At 37.1% G+C, this 21743-nt stretch overlaps 1 protein-coding gene across 1 annotated transcript; it reads left to right on the top strand.

Annotated features, from left to right (window-relative positions):
- The first annotated feature begins 2317 nt into the window (after positions 1 to 2317).
- On the top strand, positions 2318 to 21142 carry LOC106929241 (1-phosphatidylinositol 4,5-bisphosphate phosphodiesterase zeta-1-like). The gene is made up of 11 exons (XM_015005996.2): positions 2318 to 2510; positions 4172 to 4373; positions 6981 to 7125; positions 7955 to 8107; positions 9948 to 10142; positions 10730 to 10934; positions 12929 to 13045; positions 15719 to 15891; positions 18175 to 18301; positions 20708 to 20857; positions 21063 to 21142. Exons 1-11 carry the CDS (start codon positions 2318 to 2320, stop codon positions 21140 to 21142), a joined length of 1740 nt encoding a protein of 579 aa, XP_014861482.2.
- The last annotated feature ends 601 nt before the right edge of the window (positions 21143 to 21743 follow it).

Consider the following 21743-nt stretch of genomic DNA (forward strand, 5'->3'; position numbering starts at 1 on the left):
CAAAGTTAAAGGGGAAAAAGTAAATCCTAACTCGTGTGTTAACAATTTCATTGTTTTTGTTATTAAATCAACTTCATGAACTTTAATTTCTGAGTTAAAACCAAAACAACTTTCTTGTGACTTAAACTGCATTTTCCAGGCAGCAGGTGGACTTTCATTTTCAAGTTAAACCACCTGTAAATGTTTTACAGTGTGAGGGGTCAAAGGGTTGCCTACATTTTTGCCAAGAAATCATCTGATAGGCCAACAAACCTTTAATTGGGCTCTTTTATACTCAGATTTGAATATATTCAAAGGAAAAACAGAAAACTGGAAATTTAAAATTCAGTTTTTCGTTAATTTAAAATATTTTAGATCCCAGAGACGACGGTTTATTAAACGTTTTAACAGCAGCCGTATCTCTAATCTGTTGTACTGATTCTTCCTTAGAAACGGTTTTAACGAAACTAAGAAGTGGAAAGTTTTTATAAAAACAATAAAGCAGAGAGAAAACATGAAGGGAGGCAACACTACAGAGAAACTGTTGTGTTTGTGATTTTCACATTTCCTGCCTTTAGAACTGGAATGTTCCGTCACCATGGCAACAACTTTCCGTACCTACAGAGAAACTGGCTGAAAACTTTAGAGATTATTTACATGCCCAACGGCTACAGCGCTTATTTTTTAAACATATTTTTAATATAAATATAAATCTATCTTTACATTTTCAAAGCAGAGGCTCAGCGGCCATCTTTAATCAAGGTAGGTTGTCTCAGAAAGTTTTGGGGAAATTAATCAAGCTGCGCTAAAGCTAACTGACGAAAGCCTTTGTTACTGTAAAAGTCATTATACATCATGCATATTTAATCTACTTTGTAATTTATATTTGGTTCTTGGATGATTAGTAATCTAAGTGAATGTTTAGTTTCTGCAGGAGAATTAAAAGTTTTCAGTATGAAAGGCCTTTTCTGCACTGCTAACATCATTGTGGCATACAGGCACTTTGAAGGCATGTAGAGCTACAGATCTGAATTGTATGGAGGAAAAGTGGCAGAAATAATAAAGAAAAATGAAAAAATACATATAAATAAGCCAGAGAACGTCACAGACTTTCCCTCCTGCCTGAGAGGAATGACAAAGACAGGAGAAGCAGTTTTTGTCCCTCCGAAGATTTCATCTGCGGAGGCAAAAATCCAGACTTCTCTTTTATTCCCTTTCATGTTGAGCTTGAGAAATAAGTATTCTAAAGATGCGAACAGGTAAACACTGAGATACATCTCATGGCTGACACCTCTGTTCACGGCTTTCTGAAGAAGTTTTGTGAAAATGTAATCTGTCACTGAAAGTTGAGACTCACAAAAATGATCTGAAAAAATGCTGCAGCTCAATAAATAAATTAGAATGTGATTAAAAGGTTAATTTATTTAATTCCAGAACTGAAACTTGTGGATTATGCTGCAAAAACACAAAATCTCAGCAAGTAACAAGGTGTTATATCTTGCTGAAAAGTTACTTGTAAGTTAATTTTGTCTTATTTCAAGTGTACAAATACTTGCTTAATTAAACTCTGTGTTTTTGCTGGACAATAAATTGACCCAGAAGTTATCGTGATAAACAATAATATTGTTGTTTTGATTTTTAAGTGACATAATGGTAATAAAGCGGAAGAAAACATTCTCAAATATCAAAATGAACATTTAACGCTGGAACCAGAAAACATTTTAAATATCCACAATAAAAAAACCAAAAAACAAAACAAATAAAATTAATCATGAAGTTGCTGTAAACAAAGTTGCCCTTTAAAAAAGGACTAGTTGAGACCAGAGCTAGTTGAGAAGACTAGTTCTCAACTAGTCTTCTCAACTAGAAGACTATTTATTTGTGTTGAACAAAGTTTTTAGGAAATTTTTTTTAGCATTTACTGATTTTCTGTTTCCTCTGGTTGTAAATTTAAGATGAAATAGATGCTAGTTTCACTTTTATGGACACTATGGACTCTGTTGTAAAAAGACAAAAGAGAAAAACAATAAATCCTGCAAATTGAAATTATTGAGCTGCTTTTAATTTATCATGTGATTAATTGATTAATTGTTTATTGCCTATTTTTGAAGTGTATTTAGTTTCAACACACACAGTGTGACATCTATCAAGTGTTGATTTCTGTAAATTCTGATAATTATACTTAATCAAAAAACCTGAAATTCCCAGATAATTAGAATATCGAGTAAGGCCAACAGAAAAAGGCAGTTTTGATGAAAAACCTTCTAATGAGCCTGAATTGATCTTAGTATGGTTTTATGTCTTCAATTGATTAATTAAACTTTACTTTATGCAGGTAATGTTGAAGAGAACCAAGGTGCTGCAATCCAGGAGAGTAGAAATCCTGTCTCTGTTTCAAAGATACACAGAAGGAATCCCTACTTTACCTGCGAGCGCTCTGCTGACGTTCCTCTGTAAGGAACAAATGGAGCTCGCAGCGAACAAAGACACGGCGGAGGATCTGATCGACAGATACGAGATCGACGAGGCAGGTGAGAGACTGAGTGAACGAGGGGGAATCTCGTCTCGTCGCTGCATCAAGGAGGTTTAAAAATTATTCTGGAAAACAGATGAATCATGACGATGGTGATTCAGTCTGCATGTAAGTTGGGACCTGACAGGTCTACAAGAGGAGAAAAGAGGATTCATCACTGGGAAAGTGGAACAGGTATTGCTAAAAGCTCGATGTGCTGCAGAGAGAGTCAGAACGTCTCATTAAAAAGCAGGATATGTAACAGGACGTGTCTCCCAGTCGCACAGAGTCTGCAGCTGTGCAGGAACAAATGTTCATGCAAAGAACATAATTCAATCTGATCTTAAAAAGACAGAACTGAAGAAAAATCCAGAAAGAACTGGATGTTACTGGAAAACTCAACAATCCCCTTATAGTAATATAAAATAATATTTTTTTTAAAGCTTTACTTATTTGTGTTAATCAAAGTTTTTAGGAAAATTTCTTAAGCAATTACCCATTTTCTGTGTCCTCTGGTTGTAAATTTAACATGAAATAGATGCTAGTTTCTCTTTTTTGGACACTTTGGACTCTGTTTTATTCAAATTTAAATAAATACTGTTAATAAAATAAAAAAAAATTTAAAGGGGATTTTGCCAATCACAGTTTTAGTTTTTTTGATTTCAGGATTTATTTGTGTATTTATTTAGTTATTTGACTATATGAACATAAAAATAAAAATAAGTCACAAAATAAAACACCATTATTATATATATAAATAAGAAAATACACAAAAACAATCTTGAAATGAACATAAAACAATTTAATATTTATTTAGTTTTTATTTTATGGGGACATTTATTTGTTTTCATAAACCTATTAAAACAAATAATATATTTAATAAATAATATATTTATTTATAACAGTATTACTTCAGTACTTCAGTAATCACATGAAAGCACTTTGAATTGCCTTGTTGCTGAAAACGTGCTATAAAAATAAAAATACCTTACATTAAGTAAAGTTTCTGGATCCTCTATCCATTGAGTAACTTCACAAACAAATTTGTTTTAACCAAAAATTCACAGGACTTGGACACAAAACTGCAATTTCTTTTCAAGTTTAAGTTTCATATTGAAAGAAACCGAGTTGAAAAAATGTTTCCTTTACCTAATTTAGTTATTTTGTAGTTATTTTTTAATATGAATTATTTTAATTTTGACCTTTAAAAAACATTTAAAGTATAAAAAAGTTAAATATTAAATGATTGATGTTTTGATCAGTTACATTTTTTTACTCGAGTCATTTCTTGGACAGCTACTTTTTACTTGAAAAATGTTGAAGTAGCGCTACTGTTGTGATTTTTGGGTACTTTACTTTTCTCTTACTTTTATGTGAACTGATCTGTGATTGCTCGGTTGCAGCATGTCTATTTTGGAGCTGGAATACTTTGACTTGAGACGCGTGCAGCTCCAGTATTGGTAAAAAGACAAAAACGGTCTTTGCAGCTCAGATATTCCACTTAGAACAAAATAAAGTGTTTTTCAATAAAAAAAAAAAAAAAAACTCATTAGCGAAGTACTTAGCAGGCTCTGTCCTTACATGTAAAGGGGATCAGCAGTTTTTCTGCTTGGGTTTGCTGTTGCTGATCTGTTTTATTAAATTTCCTGACCCAGAGTTCAGCCTGTTGTTTCCTTGCAGCTATAGAAAACAGGTGCATGACGTTCGAAGGCTTCCTCAGATATATGGAGTCCAAAGACTGCTGCGTGTTCAACCGGACTCATAAGACGGTGTACCAGGACATGGACCAGCCTCTCACCAGCTACTTCATCTCCACGTCTCACAACACCTACCTGACCGGAGATCAGCTGGTCGGGAAGAGCCACCTGGACGCGTATGTTAGGTGGGGAGCGTTTTTATGACGCTTTGTTTTAACGAAGCACCTATCATTTCAAAATTTATAAATGAGGATGGACATTATATAAAAAGAGGGAATGACAAAACATTTCTTGGTGTAATCTGGTGAAAGCTACGGAAGATCAAAGCTGTCAAAATGTACTGCAATTCTCAGAAGAATAAACCATATTTTGTACCAGAAAAAAGCAATAAGGATAATTAAAGTATTATACAAAGAATACACAAACCCACAAGTACAAGTAGCTAAAATGATTTATCCTTAACAACTTATGGTTTTAGTGTACATGTTTAAATGTATGTTGTTTTTAATTTATTGTATTGATTTGCTCATATAGAATCTAAAAATACAAGGTGCCTATACAGAAAGAGCGCTGAAATCTACAGTTTTTTTTATTTGTAAGTCGATCCTGAACCTGCAGAGCTGCACGTTTGGTTTCTGAACACTGAATATCATCCTTCTCGTCTCACTGACCTACTCATGTGCTGAGGCAGACAGCAAATCTGCTGTGGATACCTCTGTGGCACAATGAGAGCGATTACAAAGCAGCTGACAGCAGCAAGAGTTCAGTATTTATGGATCCGGCGAACGGCTGAATGCCCCGGCCAGCTGGTAGAAACTAACCATTCAGCCCCAGCAGCCTTCAAGCTCTGCTCTTGGCCTGATAACTAAATGTTTATCTGCAAGAAAAACAGGACTACAGCTGCAGAAGGCTGCTGATTAGAGACTCAGCAAGGAAATAAAAAAAAAAAAGCTTAGATTCACTGTTTGGAGAGTGAACGCAACTGAACTGAGGCACAAAGTTAAAACTACACTGAAAACGATCACATTAGACTTTCTACGTGTTTTATGTGGATTTTATGTGAAGTGAATCTAAAACACTGTTTTCCAATTTTCTTCATATTCTCAGTTCATAACTGCAATTATCAAGGAAAATGTCTTCAACTGAAACTTTAACCTGCAAGTCGTTCAAGGAAAAATGGTGCAAAATGCATTCAAGAATTTTATTTTATTTTATTTTGCATTGATTATTACATAATGCGGTTTTATGTACATTTTAAAGTCTGACTTTGTTACGTTACTCCTATAGAGTGCAAGCGATTGCAGTTTTTACTGATCTTTAAAAAGCCTGACCTGCTGATTCCAATTTGGCCGATACCGATTGTTTTTGGTATAGATGTTGCTAAATATAGCAAGAAAGTCACTGAGTTGGTAACGGTGGAGGGACTATTGCTAACTGAAAACATGCAGAAATTACCTGGTGGGTCAGTCAAACCCCTCTGATGGGAGAGCAGAAGAGGACAGAGGTTGATTTTTAGACCTTTGTTGATGCAGATAAAATCAGAATCACATGTATCGGCTGATCATCGATCTCCCAAAATTAAGGAAATCGTGTAACCCTGATTATTACTTATTGCATCGTTACACTGATTAGAGTGAATATTTAACTTGCACGAGCGTTGCATCAATTCATCGGTACGAGATTGGTGATCAGTTGATCATCTGCCTCTGTCCTCTTCTGCTCTGCTGTGAGAGGTTTGACTGACAGACCGGCCCATCAGGTCACGTCTGCGGTTAACGAGTTGCCCACCTCAGCTATCCGAGTACGATAATGCTAATAGCTAGTAAGAAAATGGGTAAAAGTGGACCCTCCGTCACCAACAAAGGATTGGAATAATAGAATAAATCTACATCATGGAAATACTGACATGTCATCTGAGACTTCAGCAAACAGAAATGGAAGAAAAGTGGACAAAATGGACACTACTCAAGACAAAAGACAGCGATGAAAAATAGAGAAAGGACTGGACAAACTGGATGGGAGAAAAGGTCTGATAGAACAACAGCTCCCATCAAAAGTTTCACGTTATATAATGTTGAATGTGAATTTTCATGTATGTTTTATATGTAAACAAATGTGGAAGATGCTTATAAACGGTTAAATGATAAAAAAAAAAAAAAAAAACAATAGTCATCCACCTGTGGAAGGCTCAGTGACTTTCTTGCTATATTTAACGATATTTCAGACGAAAAAAAAAAGTTAGTATTGGCCAAAACTGGAATCAGCAGGTCAGGCTTTTTAAAGATCGGTAATCACCGATCGGACAGAAAACTTGCACTATTTTGTTTTTCCCCTTACAGTATTTGCATTAACTGGACACCATGATTTAAAAACAACATACTGGCTTGCTTTGGGCTGCAGCCTTTCTACGTCGCTTCGTTAGTGATATAAGTGAAGGCAATAAACTGGCAGAAAACCAAAAGCAGTCCCTCTGGAGAGCGTCTGCAGAAACAGAGATAACTCTTCACTACGCTGCCAGAAAATATATCAAATCCATAACAATTTAAAGTGACATCATTATCATCCAGCTCAAGCAGAATGCTGCTTTCCACAAGACTTCATGTTTAAATATTCAGCAGAAGGAATACACATCTATGGTATCATTAAAAACAGAAATAGATGAGTGAGAATGTATGCATGGGAAGGAAGTAGTGAAGTTTGTGATTATGATAACCCTGCCTGAACTCAGTGTGTGTGTGTGTGTGTGTGTGTGTGTGTGTGTGTGTGTGTGTGTGTGTGTGTGTGTGTCGCAGCGCGCTGAGGAAAGGCTGCCGCTGTCTGGAGATCGACTGCTGGGATGGTCCAGACACGGAGCCCGTAGTTTACCACGGCTACACCCTCACCACCAAGATTTTATTCAAGGATGTCATCAGAACCGTGGAACAACACGCCTTCGAGGTAACGGCTCCGGCTTTTCACTCGCATTTATGCAGCGCCGAGAATCAGTTTCTGATCATACTTTTATAAGCGCGAGGAATCTCTACTGAGACGCTACTGGTCCAGCTAGCAAACACAAAGTCTTACCAAGTAGTTTTGGTCTAGTTTCTAGTGCAAGTATCTTAGTTCACTTGAAATAAGGCAACTTGCAATGGACTGCTAAGGCCATACTAATAAAAAATAAATAAATTTACGAGAAATAAAGCTATAATATTACGAGAAAAGTAGAAATAATACAAGACTAATAATAATATGAGAATAAAGTCAGATTTTGAGAATAAAGCGGTAATATGACTATTATAATACTATTCTGATCCGAGTTTATTCTCGTAATATAACTTAATTCTTGTAATTGTATTTTTTTCCTTATACTTTGTTGTGAAAACTAACTTACAAGTAACTTCTCAGGAAGGAATAAGAGTTTGTTTTAAGTTAATGATTCATTAATATTGATGAAAAAGTACTAGCTATGTTAAACAATAACTAAATTTCTCATGTTGTGTATAATAATTATATATGTGAAATTAGAACTTATTGATCGATAATAAGGAATAATTTACTTAAAACAAGGTCCTATATTGTGCTGAAAAGTTACTTGTAAGTTAGTTTTCGTCTTATTTCAAGTTTACGAAGATATTTGCACTAAAAACCAGACCAAAAATACTTGGTAATATTTTGTGTTTTTGAATTGAACACTGTGACTGCACACTTTCAGATTTCAGGAGTTAGATTATTGTGGACTCTTCAGTGATGTGATTTGTTAAATTAGATTTAATTTACGTCCTGACAGGTCTCTGCCTACCCGGTGATTCTGTCTCTGGAAAACCACTGCTGCGAGGAGCAGCAGGAGGTCATGGCCGAGTACCTGACCTCCATCCTGGGGGACAAGCTGTTGAAGAGTCCTTTGGATCACCCGACCACCGGAGACCTCCCAAGCCCAAATGTAAGACTGGCATAACAGTGGATGTGTTGAAGAATGTAAGGCTACGTTCACACTGCAGCCTGAAGTGACCCAATTCCACTTTTTTGCCTTAATGCGACCTCTATCTGACCTTTACATGAAGTTTGAGTCGCATATATTTGGAAGTGTGAACGACCACGCAGAAGATAAACTGGATTTGGGTCACTTCAGGCGGTAGTGTGAATGTGAGCTTGATGGCAGGATGAACGCTTATGGGAATTTTTAGCTGATTTCCTGGACAGAAAAAATGTGCAGAATTAGAGGTTGTTCATTTGGCCATTGGGTTCTTTGTCTCGGAGATGAAAACATTCTCTGTTTTTGAAATGAATAAAAGCAACGGACCATGCGACGAAGCTGGTGTTAATGTTTCCCCTCAGAGAAACGAGTCCTGGTCCAACATCTGCTGCAAAGCTACTCGGAAAGAAAGGAGCCATTATCCTAAAAACGATAAATACAGAGATTACACAGGGACGAGGGGAAATGTCCTTGAGTATATGAAAATGAGAGTTTAAAGAGAAACTAAACCCAAAATAAATCTTTCTTTGCAGATAAAATATCTAAACTGGGGCTCAGAGATAGCACATCTTTATGCTTCATTTGTTTAATTCTGCGTAATTTGCCTATAACCAATTTTGTGCTGCCCTCTTCTGGTTGAACTGTGGCAACTGCAGGCACATTTTCCTATTGGTTATGAAATTTGGTTTCACGTATTGTTGCCATAAAAGTATCCAATGACGACAACAAAAGAAATGGCGAGTCGCTTGTTTGAGAAAAAAAGTTGCTCTAGGCGTTTAAAAAGTTTCTAAATTTGGAGACTGTGAAGTCGCTACAGTGTTTTACCTGAAACCTGGGCATGACTTAAACAGCTGATGTGTTCTTGGACACGCAGAGTTTATTCATGTTTATGCAGAGTTTTAAAGATCTGCTACTCAAGTCTGTCAATCAATTAAAACAAGCTTGGTTATTTCCATTTGCATGATTATTTATTTCTCTAGTTTTGTCTCTTTTTCTTCTCAAAATGACCAAAGGCTTCAACCTTTGATCCAAAATGGTCCCTTTTTTTAAGGACGATGTTGTTTTGTTTATTTATTTTGGATATTTAAAATGTTTTCCAGTTTCAGTGTTAAATGTTCATCAGCTGGAAAATGGTGTCAGAACAATATTGTTTATTCTGGGACAGTTTATGGTCCAGCAGTATTTATTTTCATGATATTCTTTATTGGGTTTGAGGAGGAGCTTATAGAGGTAAGGTTTTATTTTCTTTTTGTCTCGTCAGAATCCCAATTCTTGTACAATTTTCTGAAAAACTGTTAGTACTGAAAAGAGGGGCCCTTATTTAGCTTTCCACTGGAAACACTAAGGTTAGTTTTTTAAAGATGTTTTAGCTTTGCTTTGAGAATAACGCTTATCTGAAGATATATTGTTAAACAAGGGAAGTGATTTGTAGAGTTTATAGACCCTAGCATTGCCTGCATTGGTAAATCTGTCAATATGTGTCATATTTTCTCCCCAAAAATCTTGTATATTACAGTTCGTGGCAGAAAAAGATGAAGATTTAAAGCACAAATAGAGTAAATAGCAGATGTATTGGCGTGTGATTAAATGGTTTCTCTGTCTTTGTAACCCCAATCTGTGTGCAGTAATGCGAATATGACCTGAAATGATCTCTGCTGTAGTGATTTATGCAAAAGTGGTGCTTGGCTGTTACACTTATGCAAGTATGTGATAATTTTTAAAAGAGGAGCATGAATTAATGATGTATATTAAGGGTTGTGTGCATAACTTTATGACTGAGTTCGTGCCGTTTGTGTGGCACCGTTAGGACTTGATGTATAAGATCCTGATCAAGAACAAAAAGCTAAAGTCACAGATTAGGAGAGAGGACAAGACAGAGGACAGTGGAGATGAGGGCGAGGATGCTGATGATGAGGATGATGAGGATGATGAGGATGATGAGGACAGCATTCAACCCAAAGCAAAGTTCTGGTCTCCAAGAAAAATGAGTTCAAAGAAGAAAGTAAGTCAGGGTTTGTTGTTTCAGTCAGTTTAAAGCAGATTCTAGTAAGTGGCATGTTTGTGTAATAAGTCAGAGTATCAGGTTCACGCTGAGAAAACTTAAAAAATAAAATTACAAGAATAACGTATGAGGAAAAAGTCATAATATTACGACCTTAACTCTGGTAGTATTTCTCTTTCTGGTATTATTTAAACTGTATTCTCATAATATTACTTTATTCTTGTGCTATTCCGACTCTTCTCATATTATTTAAACGTTTTTCTAGTGATATGACTTCTTGTAATATAACTTTTCCTTGTACACGTTTTTCTCATAATAATAACTCTCGTATTATTTTGACGTTATTCTCATGTTATTTCAACTTTATACAGTATATCACTTCTTGTAATGCGACCATTTTTCTCAGTAAATTTTTTTTCTCATGATTATTATTGTAATTTTCTGATTTTATTTCCACTTTATCCTCTTGACCCTATTCTCGTAACACGGCTGTTTATCTCAGACAGATTTTTTCTTGTAATTTTATGAGTATTTTCATATCATTATGACTTTATTCTCAGAATGTTATTGTTTAATTTTTTTCTCAGTATGACCACTCTGTGAAGTTTAACCTTGTCTCACTTAACGGCACTGAGCAGAGGAAGGTGAAGGTGGCCCGGGCTTTATCGGACCTGGTGATTTACACACGGTCCGTGAAGTTCATCAGCTTCAGCCACTCCAGGGACAATCAGAACTGCTATGAGAACACATCCATGGCAGAAAAGAAGGCGCGCAAGCTCATCAAGGCCTCAGGTACACAGAGAGACTCGCTGATGAGGTCATGGTGAGGAGTGATGAGGTCATGGTGATGTCATGGTGCGGGTGATGAGGTCATGGTGATGTCATGGTGAGGAGTGATGAGGTCATGGTGATGACCTCATCACCATGACCTCATGGTGATGAGGTCATGATGAGGTCATGGTGATGACCTCATCACCATGAGGTCATCACCTCATGATGTCATGATGTCACTCCTCACCATGTCATGGTGAGGAGTGACGAGGTCATGGTGATGTCATGGTGAGGAGTGATGAGGTCATGGTGATGAGTGATGAGGTCATGGTGATGTCATGGTGAGGGGTGATGAGGTCATGGTGAGGAGTGATGAGGTCATGGTGATGTCATGGTGAGGAGTGATGAGGTCATGATGATGTCATGGTGAGGAGTGAGGAGGTCATGGTGAGGTCATGGTGAGGAGTGATGAGGTCATGGTGAGGTCATGGTGATGTCATGGTGATGAGTGATGAGGTCATGGTGAGGATTCCAGTATGAGGATTAGGATGAGAAACTGAATCCTGAACTGGGAGACCCAGTTGGATGTTTAAGGGGCGGGAACTTTAGGGACAGAGACATTAATGGAGGTTTGATTCGGTGAAAAACAAAGAAGAGCTGTGCAAAAGTCTTGGGTCTTCAAGGCCTGGATATCCATCCATCCATCCATCCATCCATCCATCCAGCATCCATCTGTTTGTCCATCTATTCATCTGTCTGTCAATACATCCATCAGTCATCTATCCATCCTGTATTCACCCATCAGCCTTCCATCCATCCATCCATCCAATAACTTTGGGATTTTGTATCTGAAAATCACAAAGTTTTGGGATTCCAAACTTTTATCTGGAAATCAATGTGAATTATCTTCCATCATCCCACATTTCTCTGTTTGTTATCAAACAGCCTAATAAGGTCTGGTCATGCTGTTTGTTGTGGTCTTGATTAGAGCTATAAATCAAACAGCCTAATAAGGTCTGGTCATGCTGTTTGTTGTGGTCTTGATTAGAGCTATAAATAGTTCAGAAGAGATGGATGGATGGATGGATGGATGGATGGATGGATGGATGGATGGATGGATGGATGGATGGATGGATGGATGGATGGATGGACTTTATTCATCCCAACCGGGAAATTACTGTGCAGTTGCAGCATACACATACACACAGATCAAATTACAATATGAAAAATAAAATAAAAATAAGATAAATGCATAAAATATAAAATGTAAGATTCTGTACAGTATGAACAGTGAAAATTAATAATCTGTACAGTCTGTACAATAGTGCTTTGTAAACAAACTGTACAATATCGATTAATGGGCAGATATGTACAAAGGTAACTTAACGTTTGTTATATAAAGTGACAGCCTGTGGCAGGAAAGATTTCCTATATCTGTCCCTGCGACAACAAAGCTGAAGCAGTCTGTGAGAGAAAGTGCTCGAAGGAAATGTTTACCCGGTAAACACCTTCTTTCTAAATCTGAGGGGTGTTTAAAGTTTATATGTAAAATTATTGTTCCTGTGAACTGACCTTCTTTTGAACTCCAGTTGTCCAATTTCCTCTTTTTGGCCAGAAAATGAATAAAACAGAACCAAATGTCCAAAGACAAACTTTTAGAGATGTTCAGAAAACCTAAGGAATCCATACATCAAGACCAAGTAATGAGATTACAGGACTGTCTGGCTCCCTGGAGGCAAAATGTTAAGAAATGAAGAGTTATTTAAACCTTTTCCACAGAACTGCATGTTGAAGCTGAAGATTATTTGTAGTCCAGGAGCAAGAATAAGATCCGTCTCATACCAAGCTGAAAAATGTATTCGAAACTCGTCAAAAATTGACCATGTCCTTCCAGATGAACCCCATTACCGCCTGACGGCGTCCAGTGTGGCAGCGTGGAGCATCACAAGGAAGTGGCACTCAGTGCCGTATGTTTAACATTTCCCCCTGACCGGCTTCTGCATCCTCTCTTTCAGCTTCCAGTTTTATTCAGCACAATCAGAGGTTCCTGAGCAGAATTTATCCTGCAGGCTCCAGAACGTCCTCGTCCAACTACAACCCGCAGGAGTTCTGGAACGTCGGCGCGCAGCTCGGTGAGTCCAGAACCTCTGGACACACTTGTTAGAGCAAAAACATGTAGATTTAATTAATTATTGAGGAAACGCTGATATTTACATTTTTAAATGCTGTTGCAACAGTGTGGAGTATTATCTAATGTTATTGATAAATTAGTCTAAAGTTGACTGATCTTATTGATCAACTAATTAATTTAGAGGCGCCCATTTAAAAAAAAATTAGTTCTCTCTTGTATGAAGAAGGTCAATCGTTTCCATTTTATAAAGGGCTACATTTGTCATATTTTGGCTTTGAAAAATAAAAACCTTGTGAAACTTAAGGAGCTTGTTATGTAAGAGGATTAGGGCCACTGACAAAAAAAAAATCTGTCTTTAATCTTCTGAGATTAATGTCGGAATTCTGGGGAAAAAATTCAGAATTCTGAGATTAAAGTCTGAATTTTTAGTTCAAAATCAGAATTTTGAGAAAAAATTCAGAATTCTGAGATGTATCATAATTCTGATAGAGAAAAAAGGTCAAAATTGTAGTAAAAAAAGTTCTGACATAAACATAATTCTGACAGAGAGTTTATATTTCAAAACAGAACTGCATAAATGCATTGTGCATCCCACACCAGACCGTTTCTCTTTCCCATTCTGGTATCCCGCTGCCATCTTTGTTTCTGTATCAACTGGCTCTGTTTAAGGATGACCAGCGGCGCCCTTTGCTGGATGGCGGCCGAACTACAACACTGAAAGAAGCAGACCTTATTAGTTTATCACCTGTAACTAATTTTAATCTAATAAACCATTAAGCGACATCCCAAGTACAGACACAAATGTCCTTGTCAAAATGTTAAATAAATGAATACAGACTCTTTTTGATGCCTTGTATCTGCAGTGTCACAAGGAATCAAAAAGCTTTCGACATTCACCGGATCGTCTTTGCAACTCATTACAAGCTGAGACGGAGAGAAGTTGCCGTCCAGAAGTTAAGTTGTCAAACTTCAAAGGGAATGGCTTAGAAATCTGTTTTCCATTTGGGATCATCAGCCCCTGCAGCAACGTCTCTGCTGCCTCCTATCACACCTCCTCCAGATTGATTTGCTCCTGTGTAAATGTATTTCTTTATTTCCTTTGCACAGCGGCTGTGCCATTGTCAGAGCCCCCTACATTTTCATTTTACACACTCAACAGTCTGAATCGAGTTTGACGACATCAACGGTAACAAACTTCTCTCAGTGAAATTACGCTTTGAGTGAAAATATTAAACTTTACATGTATAATTCTGCAGCTATTCACTGCGTTTTCCTGACTCACTGAATCGCTGCATCTTGCAGGCTCCCGTCACTCCGTCTGTTGTTGCACTTCCTCCTCATCCGTCTCCATCGCTCATTCAGGTTGGTGGCGTCTTTGAAAAGGAGCCCTGCTGAGCAGACGGTGCGCGTTTGCGTGGGGGCAGCTCAGCAGCTGCAGAGCTCTGAGACAGACGAACAAAGCAGCAGCTCAGACAGATCAATCACTGTTAGATTAGCAGAGCTTCACACCGTATGCTGGAGAAAGTTCTTAATTCAGACAAACATTTTGGCAGCTATGCATATTTTTCTTCTTTTATTTGACAGTTTTCTCATTTGTGCCAGAAGTCTGGTCAAGTGCTTTGCAGAACTGCTTGTACCCCTTGAATTTACACAAATTTTGTTGAGATTTTTTTTCAGGAAGCCCAATCAAAGTAGTGGATTGTTGTGCAGTGAAATGAAGAAAATACATGGCATTAAAACTGTGGCATGGCCCTAAATAGCTGCAAACCCACTGCAGTCTGCAGAGTTAGGGTAGGGCATCGTTTGAAACTCAATACTTCTTATTTGCATGATTTATTGTTTTTCTCTTTTCTCATCAAAAACTGGACGACCAAAGTGTTTTGGTCCCAACTAGCCCCTTTTTTTAAAGGACAATTTTGTGTACAGAGACTTCATAATTAATTTTATTTGAAGTTTAAATTTTGTTTATTTTACACATTTAAAATGTTAAATATAAAACAGACTCTTGGTTCCTTTTTATTTTAGCTGCTCAATAATACAAAATTTAAATTTTGTAAAAATGAAAAAAAAATGGTCAGACTTCTGTAGAAAATACTAAATCATTGTAGATACAAAACTTAAAGAAGTCCGACAATTTCTACATTTTTTTGGGTTGATTGTTTTCTTGAAAGAGAAAAGAAATATGAAAAGTAATATTTGCTTTTGGGAAAAAGGTTATAATTAAATCTAAAATTAAGATGAATGCAAAAACCTTATTGATAAATGGGGATCTATTTTTGTACCTAATATTTATTTATCTGTAAATCGTGTTAAGAAAGTGTCCCAACTGCATCAACTACAAGCCAGACTGGCTCCCTTTTGGCCGCCCAAAATGCTTTCAGCGAGCCATGAATGGCCCCCGAGCCACACGTTGGACACCCCTGGTATATGCAGTTAAAGGTTTGGACAACAGAAACCTCTCCGTCTCTCTGACGTAACCTTTGCTGCAGAAACATTTGAAGTGTTCCATAACGTAACTCTCCTGGGTGCGGCGGAAACGAGCTTTAGAACAGAGATCCTCGCACGCCGGCCTCCTTCCCCCCGACGAGCTTTGGGCACACGCAGAGTCTGCTCTCATGTTGCCGTGAGGCTCATGACTCTCATTGTTCTCAGACTGTCCCTCTGTGTTTTGCAGTGGCTCTGAATTTCCAGTCTCCGGGCCTGTCCATGGACCTCAACAACGGCCGTTTCCAAGACAACGGCGGCTGCGGGTACGTCCTGAAGCCAGCGGTGCTGATGCCCAGTGAGAGGAGCTTTGATCCCAGCACCAGCTGCCGCTACCTCAAACCCATACAGCTGGTGCTCAAGGTACAGATATGGAGCCACGAATGCTCAATAATCCCCCCGCGGTGGATTATGGATTGAGGTTCAGTGGTACGCCGCTGTCTGCACCTCACAATCTAGGGTGTTTTTTATAGCAGACCTTATTTCACTCTTAGCTGCCAGAGAAACAGTCCTCTGCTGGATGCTGTGAAGTAACAATGATGTAAAACTTCCTGAGCGTGTCTGTTTAATGAGATTATCTCCCTTTAGAAATTAAAGGGAAAAAGGAAACACAGGAAATCTAATGCAATTAGGCTGACAGTCCAATTAATAAATCATTGTATTCCATTATTCTAAGTGTCTTAGCGAGCGGTGCTCGGATCTTCAAGGAAGCCTCGAAGCAAAGACTCAGAGAAGTGGTATGATCTGAATTTTTCAGATTTTGCCTGGCGGTGTTTCATAAGATTATCCTTTATAGAGTCTTAAGTGAAAAGAGTTCAACATATTAGCAGAAATATCACACACACTGCAAAAATACAACATCTTACCAAGTATTGAGCAAATTTCTTAGTACACCTGAAATAAGAGAAAGCTAACTTAACTTTTCAGCAAGATAGAAGAGATTTTATGTAAATAATTCCTTATTAATGAAAAAGAACTATTTCCACTAGTAGATTATTTCACTCATAAGACATTTTTCCCTTAAGAGTGAAATAGTCTGTGGAACTAGTACTTTTTCATCAATTTTAAAGGAACTATTTGCTTAAAACAATCTCCTCCATCTTGCTGAAAAGTAACTTGTAATTTAGCGTTGTCTTAGTGCACTAAGATATTTTAACCAGAATTACTTACTTATTTTATGCTTTTGGAGTGAAGAGGCTTTAAATGAACTTCAAGCTTTAAATTAACTTAAACTCAAGCAGCTAACATCCCCAGATATTGGTCAATTCCTTTTAAGCCTTTGCTTCACAGTGACAACTTTGTGCTTCGTGCCGTTTCCTGTGATTGCATCATAAAACATCCTGAAGAAAAATAATAAGTTCAACATGCTGGCACTTACAGTGCTGAGAAAAGGTTTTTCCTACCTTACAGATCTCTTCAGTTTTATTTTCTATGTCACATTTAAAGGTTTTAGATCATTAAAAAGTTACTATCAAAGATTACTTGGGTAAATACCGGATTTTTTTTTTATTTTCATACAAAAATTATATTATAAAACAAACCTGACAGTATTTGAAAAGGAATATTAACCTAATATCTAGACAACAAGGTCTTAAAAAACTGCACGGTCAATTTTTGGCAAGAGGTGTTTTGGTGTCTGGAAAATGAGACGTTTCAAAACTCTTCCGAATGCAACCCCAGAGAAGTCCAGCACATTACCTAGCAACCCAGGTGAAGCTCCACCCGTCTCCTAGTTTCAGAACGTTTGGTCAACTGGTTTTACTGCTGTATGTGCTCTACAATGGCTGCTGGAAAAGACAAGTGTTTTGTTGTTGACCACTTGCTGCGTTCTTGTTGGTTGTGCAGGAGACTCTACTAATGCTTCTCAAAGATTTACATTTGTATAATTGCGCAAATTTCAAAAATTTTCATTTTTGAAAATGTCTGTTTGCAGTCATTTTCAAAAGTTGAGTTAGGGGGCGTGGCCAGCAGCAGCTTATTTGGATGTGAAGTGAAAAGAGGCCCTAAAGGCTCATTCTGAAAGGATCTCAAAATAAGCAGAACTGAGCAAACTAAAATCTCATTATCGAAGGACGATTTTGTGCAGAAAATGTAATGAACATGTTTTGTAAAGCCCACAGACCAATTCTAACCTGTTCATGCAAGCATAGTAGGTCACCTTTAATAGAATGTGAGTTTAATTACTCCATTAAGGGTTAGGCTGTAATATGTGAGGACCTTTTATGTTTACGACAAAGCTTTGAGTCAATTCCAATCTGAGATTTAAACACTAACATGAAGGTATTTTTGCTACTGAGCAAAATGTAGTGTTTCTTTATATAGCGTGACTTTGGGTGATAAAGAAGGGACCTTAATTTGAGGCTGGACACTGTAAGGCTCCATCACGACCAAGTGATGCATGTCGTGATAAGTACTTGCAGGTTTGTCTTTGATCAGAGCCAGTGAAAGGGAAGGCACAGTGTGACAGGACTGCTGATAAGTTCGCTCTTTCTGCCAGACTGTAGTAATTACAGTCTGACAGAAAAAAAAAAAACATTACATAATTTCTTTCTTCTGTTGTTTTGTTGATACCAACGTCTACTTTTAATGACTTTCTGTTATGGCATCATCTAAACTGAGTTGACTTCCACCTCTCTCTGTTCGCAGGTGATAAGTGGGTCCAACCTTCCGGTCGTCAAGTCTCGAAACACTCTGGACCCATTTGTCCGAGTGGAGATTCATGGGATTGCATTCGACTCCCGCAGTAAAAGCACTCACACTGTCAAGAACAATTGTGAGTACCACAAAGCAAACTCCTTTTAAGGACTGGCTCTGCTCTATTTAGCCTGATTTGTCCCAACTTTTGTCTTCTGAGCGGAAAAAAAGAATTATTAAAATACACTAAGAATTGATATTACTGCAAAGTGGTTGATCAAAGCTTTGGGTCAAGCTAAAAATACCAGCCAGACTTTCTTGTGAAAGCCATTAAACTGAATTTACATATAAAAAGTAAAAATCACCCTCCTATGCAAACAAGCTTCTTACTTATGCTGACATCATGTAAGGCAAATGATTATTATTATGATTATTCTTCCTTCTTCTTGTTTTTTTTCCCTACATTATTTCCACTACTTCTTTGAAGGTTTATGGCAGCAGCAAAACATTTTAACCGTATCCAAGAGAAACAGATTGAGGAACTGCTTACAAAATGTGCACAGATACATGAGAATTAGTTCATACTGGATCTGTGAATTATAAACAGGAATTAATTTAATTTAAATTTTAATTAATCAGGAATTTTCTAGAAAAAAAAACAAGGAAATTTGTTTTTCCTAGCAAATTATTTTGCTAGAAAAAGTTTTAATTTTTGCTAGAAAAAACTCAGAAATTTTGAAATGAATCACAGAAATTTTCTAGAAAAAGAAGCAAGGACATTTCTGAATCTGAAAAGTCAAACATTTTCAACTTTTGTATATTTTGAGTTTCAAAACAAACTCAAAATTTAGAAGGCATTAGCTTAGATTAATTTAATAATTTCTGAGTTTTTACTAGCAAATTTTTACTAGCCAAAAACTTGGTATTATGTGATTATTATTCTTAATACTTCATCACCTACCTGTGTTTTATTGTCTTCTTGTGTGTTCAGTTTCACTCCGAGTGGCGATGACTTTCGGTTGTCGCTGCCCTCCATCGTTCCCCACCTGTCGAGTTCATCACCATAACAGAGGCAAAAAGCTAGTTAGCTCCCTAGCATATGTTAGCAGCTAGTTAGCGGTAGCCTCAACTGCCTCGAGTCACAGGACGCAATGAAAATGTCTAAACTTTTGCCTGACAAAATTTAAGTCCTGTAACTTTTATTTATTTATTTGTTGCATATTTGTTAAAACTGTCACGACGATATAAAATCAGACAGATGATCTGTGAAAAAGCTTCTCGACCTCCTCCCAGCGCTTTATTGACGTTTGAAGAAATGCACCGGTTCCGGTTCAAAAACAACCAGCCAAAGCCAGCGGGAGGATCTTATGTCAGTCATCTTCAGATATACCTAGAAACAACTTACCGTGACCGGAAAACCATTTATCCACCGTCATCGGTGGCCATGCTAATTAGCCTTAGCAGTCATGGCTCCATTGTGATGATCTGTGTTTCTGTCGTTAGCAATGGAAAAAAGACAGACAAGTTCAATTGTTTTTCATTTATCTGTCTCACGACAAAGTGACAAAAAATAACAAACATATATTAAAAAAAACTTAAGAAAAAAAAGTTACAAAGCTTCAAAAGCCAACTTTTATTTTGCTTAATGAATTTAAGACTTCACAGACTTTGATACATCCAAGTTCTGATGTTGTATCAAACTTCCAGATCATTGGTCTTGTGGTTCATGGCTGTTCTGACTTCCCAGAATCAGAACCAGAACCAAACACAAAGGAGAAGCACCACAAATCTGGAACAAACTTCCAGAAAACTGCAAAACATCTGAAACTTTCTTTGAATCAAAACTAAACACTCACCTGTTTCGTTGCTTTCAACCATAATAAATGGAACATTGACCAAAATATTTAATGTGTATTTTAATGATGACACTTGACAAAATGCAGTGGCTATTACTGGTTTTCACAACTACACTGCAAAAACACAAAATCTTACCAAGTAATTTTGGTCTAGTTTCTAGTGCAAATATGTTAGTGCACATGAAATAAGACAAAGCTAACTTACAAGTAATTGTTTTAGAAGATATAATTCTGTAGTATTGATGAAAAATACTTGCTCCATTGGTAGATAATTTCACTTACAAGACATTTTCCCAAGTTGAAATAACCTGCCAATGGAACTAGTACTTTTTCATCAATATAAGCCTTATAATTCCCTTATATTATTCCCTTATATCATAAGGGAATTATTGACCTTAAACAAGCTTCTATATCTTGTTGAAAATTTACTTTTAATTTAGTTCTGTCTTATTTCAAGTATACTAAGATTTTCACATTAGAAAGTAGACCAAATTACCTAGTAAGATTTGCAGTGGATTGACTATATGGTGTTTATTTTTGTGTTTTATGACATAAAACACTTTGAACTGCCCTGTTGCTGAAAGGTGTTATACAAATAAACTTGACTGATTGCCTATCTTGTTTCTGGCTCTAAAAATGAGTCAGTGAACCCCTTGTGAAGCTAATAATGGTGATTTTTACTGCTCCAGCTATGACTCCTCGCTGGGACACCGACATGAACTTTAACATCACCGTCCCCGAGCTCTGCCTCATCCGCTTCTGCGTCCGTGACCAGATGACCCTCTTCAAGAGCGAGTTTGTGGGCCAGTACACGATGCCCTTCACCAGTTTGAAGAAAGGTGAGCCACAGGGCAGAAGGGGTGACTTTAAGTGGCTGTGGGGAGATTATATCAGATAACACTGTTGGTCAATCATTGCCTGACATTCGCAGTGTCAGCACAGCTAAAGGCTTCGCTCTGCTCTGTGGAACGGATTTTTAAAAACATGGAAATGATCTTGTCTGTCTGTTTGATGTAACTTCATTTGCCCCCTCATCTCCTCCAGGCTACCGCTGGGTGCCTCTCCTGTCCCGACAAGGATGCAGTCTGGATCCGGCTTCCCTCTTCGTGTTGGTTTCGTATTAGTATCAATCCAAGATGGACTCTCTCTCACACAAAAAGTTTAGATACAACGATGGATGGATTATCTAGCACCCAATAAGAGCAACAAAATATCAATAATTAAGTTACACAATGCATGATTTTCTGATATAAAAATATACATTTTATTGACAAAATATGTAAATGTCTATTTTTACTGCTGGCTAACAGAGTTACAGAAAAAAGAAAAGAAACTGATTGCGTACTGCTTGAATTTCTTTGGTAATCAATATTAATCCATACATTAAATCACACAGATTTTCGTCCAATAATCACCTTGAAGACATAAACATGGACTACAAAAACAACAAACTTAAGCTTCATGTTTTCTTGTAGATTAATCTCAGACTGAATTCATTAAAACAATTCTAACTTTAGTTTGCCTCTTTTCACAAGGAAAAAAAATCCCACGTTAAGAAATTATTGCTTTTAACAAAATCACTGTTAGCACAATTATTGTCCCCAGTATAAATCAGTTTCACATTTTTATACTTTTAAGTGATTCACAGTTTCAATAAACTTCCTTAATGGAGCTTAAATAATAAACGACAAGAGGGACATTTCCTTTAGCAGTTATGCTGGATGA

This window comes from Poecilia mexicana, unplaced genomic scaffold (genome assembly GCF_051168715.1).
Source record: "Poecilia mexicana isolate PSO_F unplaced genomic scaffold, ASM5116871v1 scaffold_6, whole genome shotgun sequence".
In the NCBI taxonomy this organism is placed as follows: Eukaryota; Metazoa; Chordata; class Actinopteri; order Cyprinodontiformes; family Poeciliidae; genus Poecilia; species Poecilia mexicana.

Bases quoted from the DNA above. Each gene is read 5' to 3' on its own strand.
- LOC106929241 (XM_015005996.2), top strand. From the start codon at position 2,318: ATGTTGAAGAGAACCAAGGTGCTGCAATCCAGGAGAGTAGAAATCCTG. The intron at 7,126-7,954 runs GTAACGGCTCCG...ACGTCCTGACAG, and splicing joins TGGAACAACACGCCTTCGAG to GTCTCTGCCTACCCGGTGAT. The intron at 18,302-20,707 runs GTGAGTACCACA...TTACTGCTCCAG, and splicing joins TCACACTGTCAAGAACAATT to CTATGACTCCTCGCTGGGAC.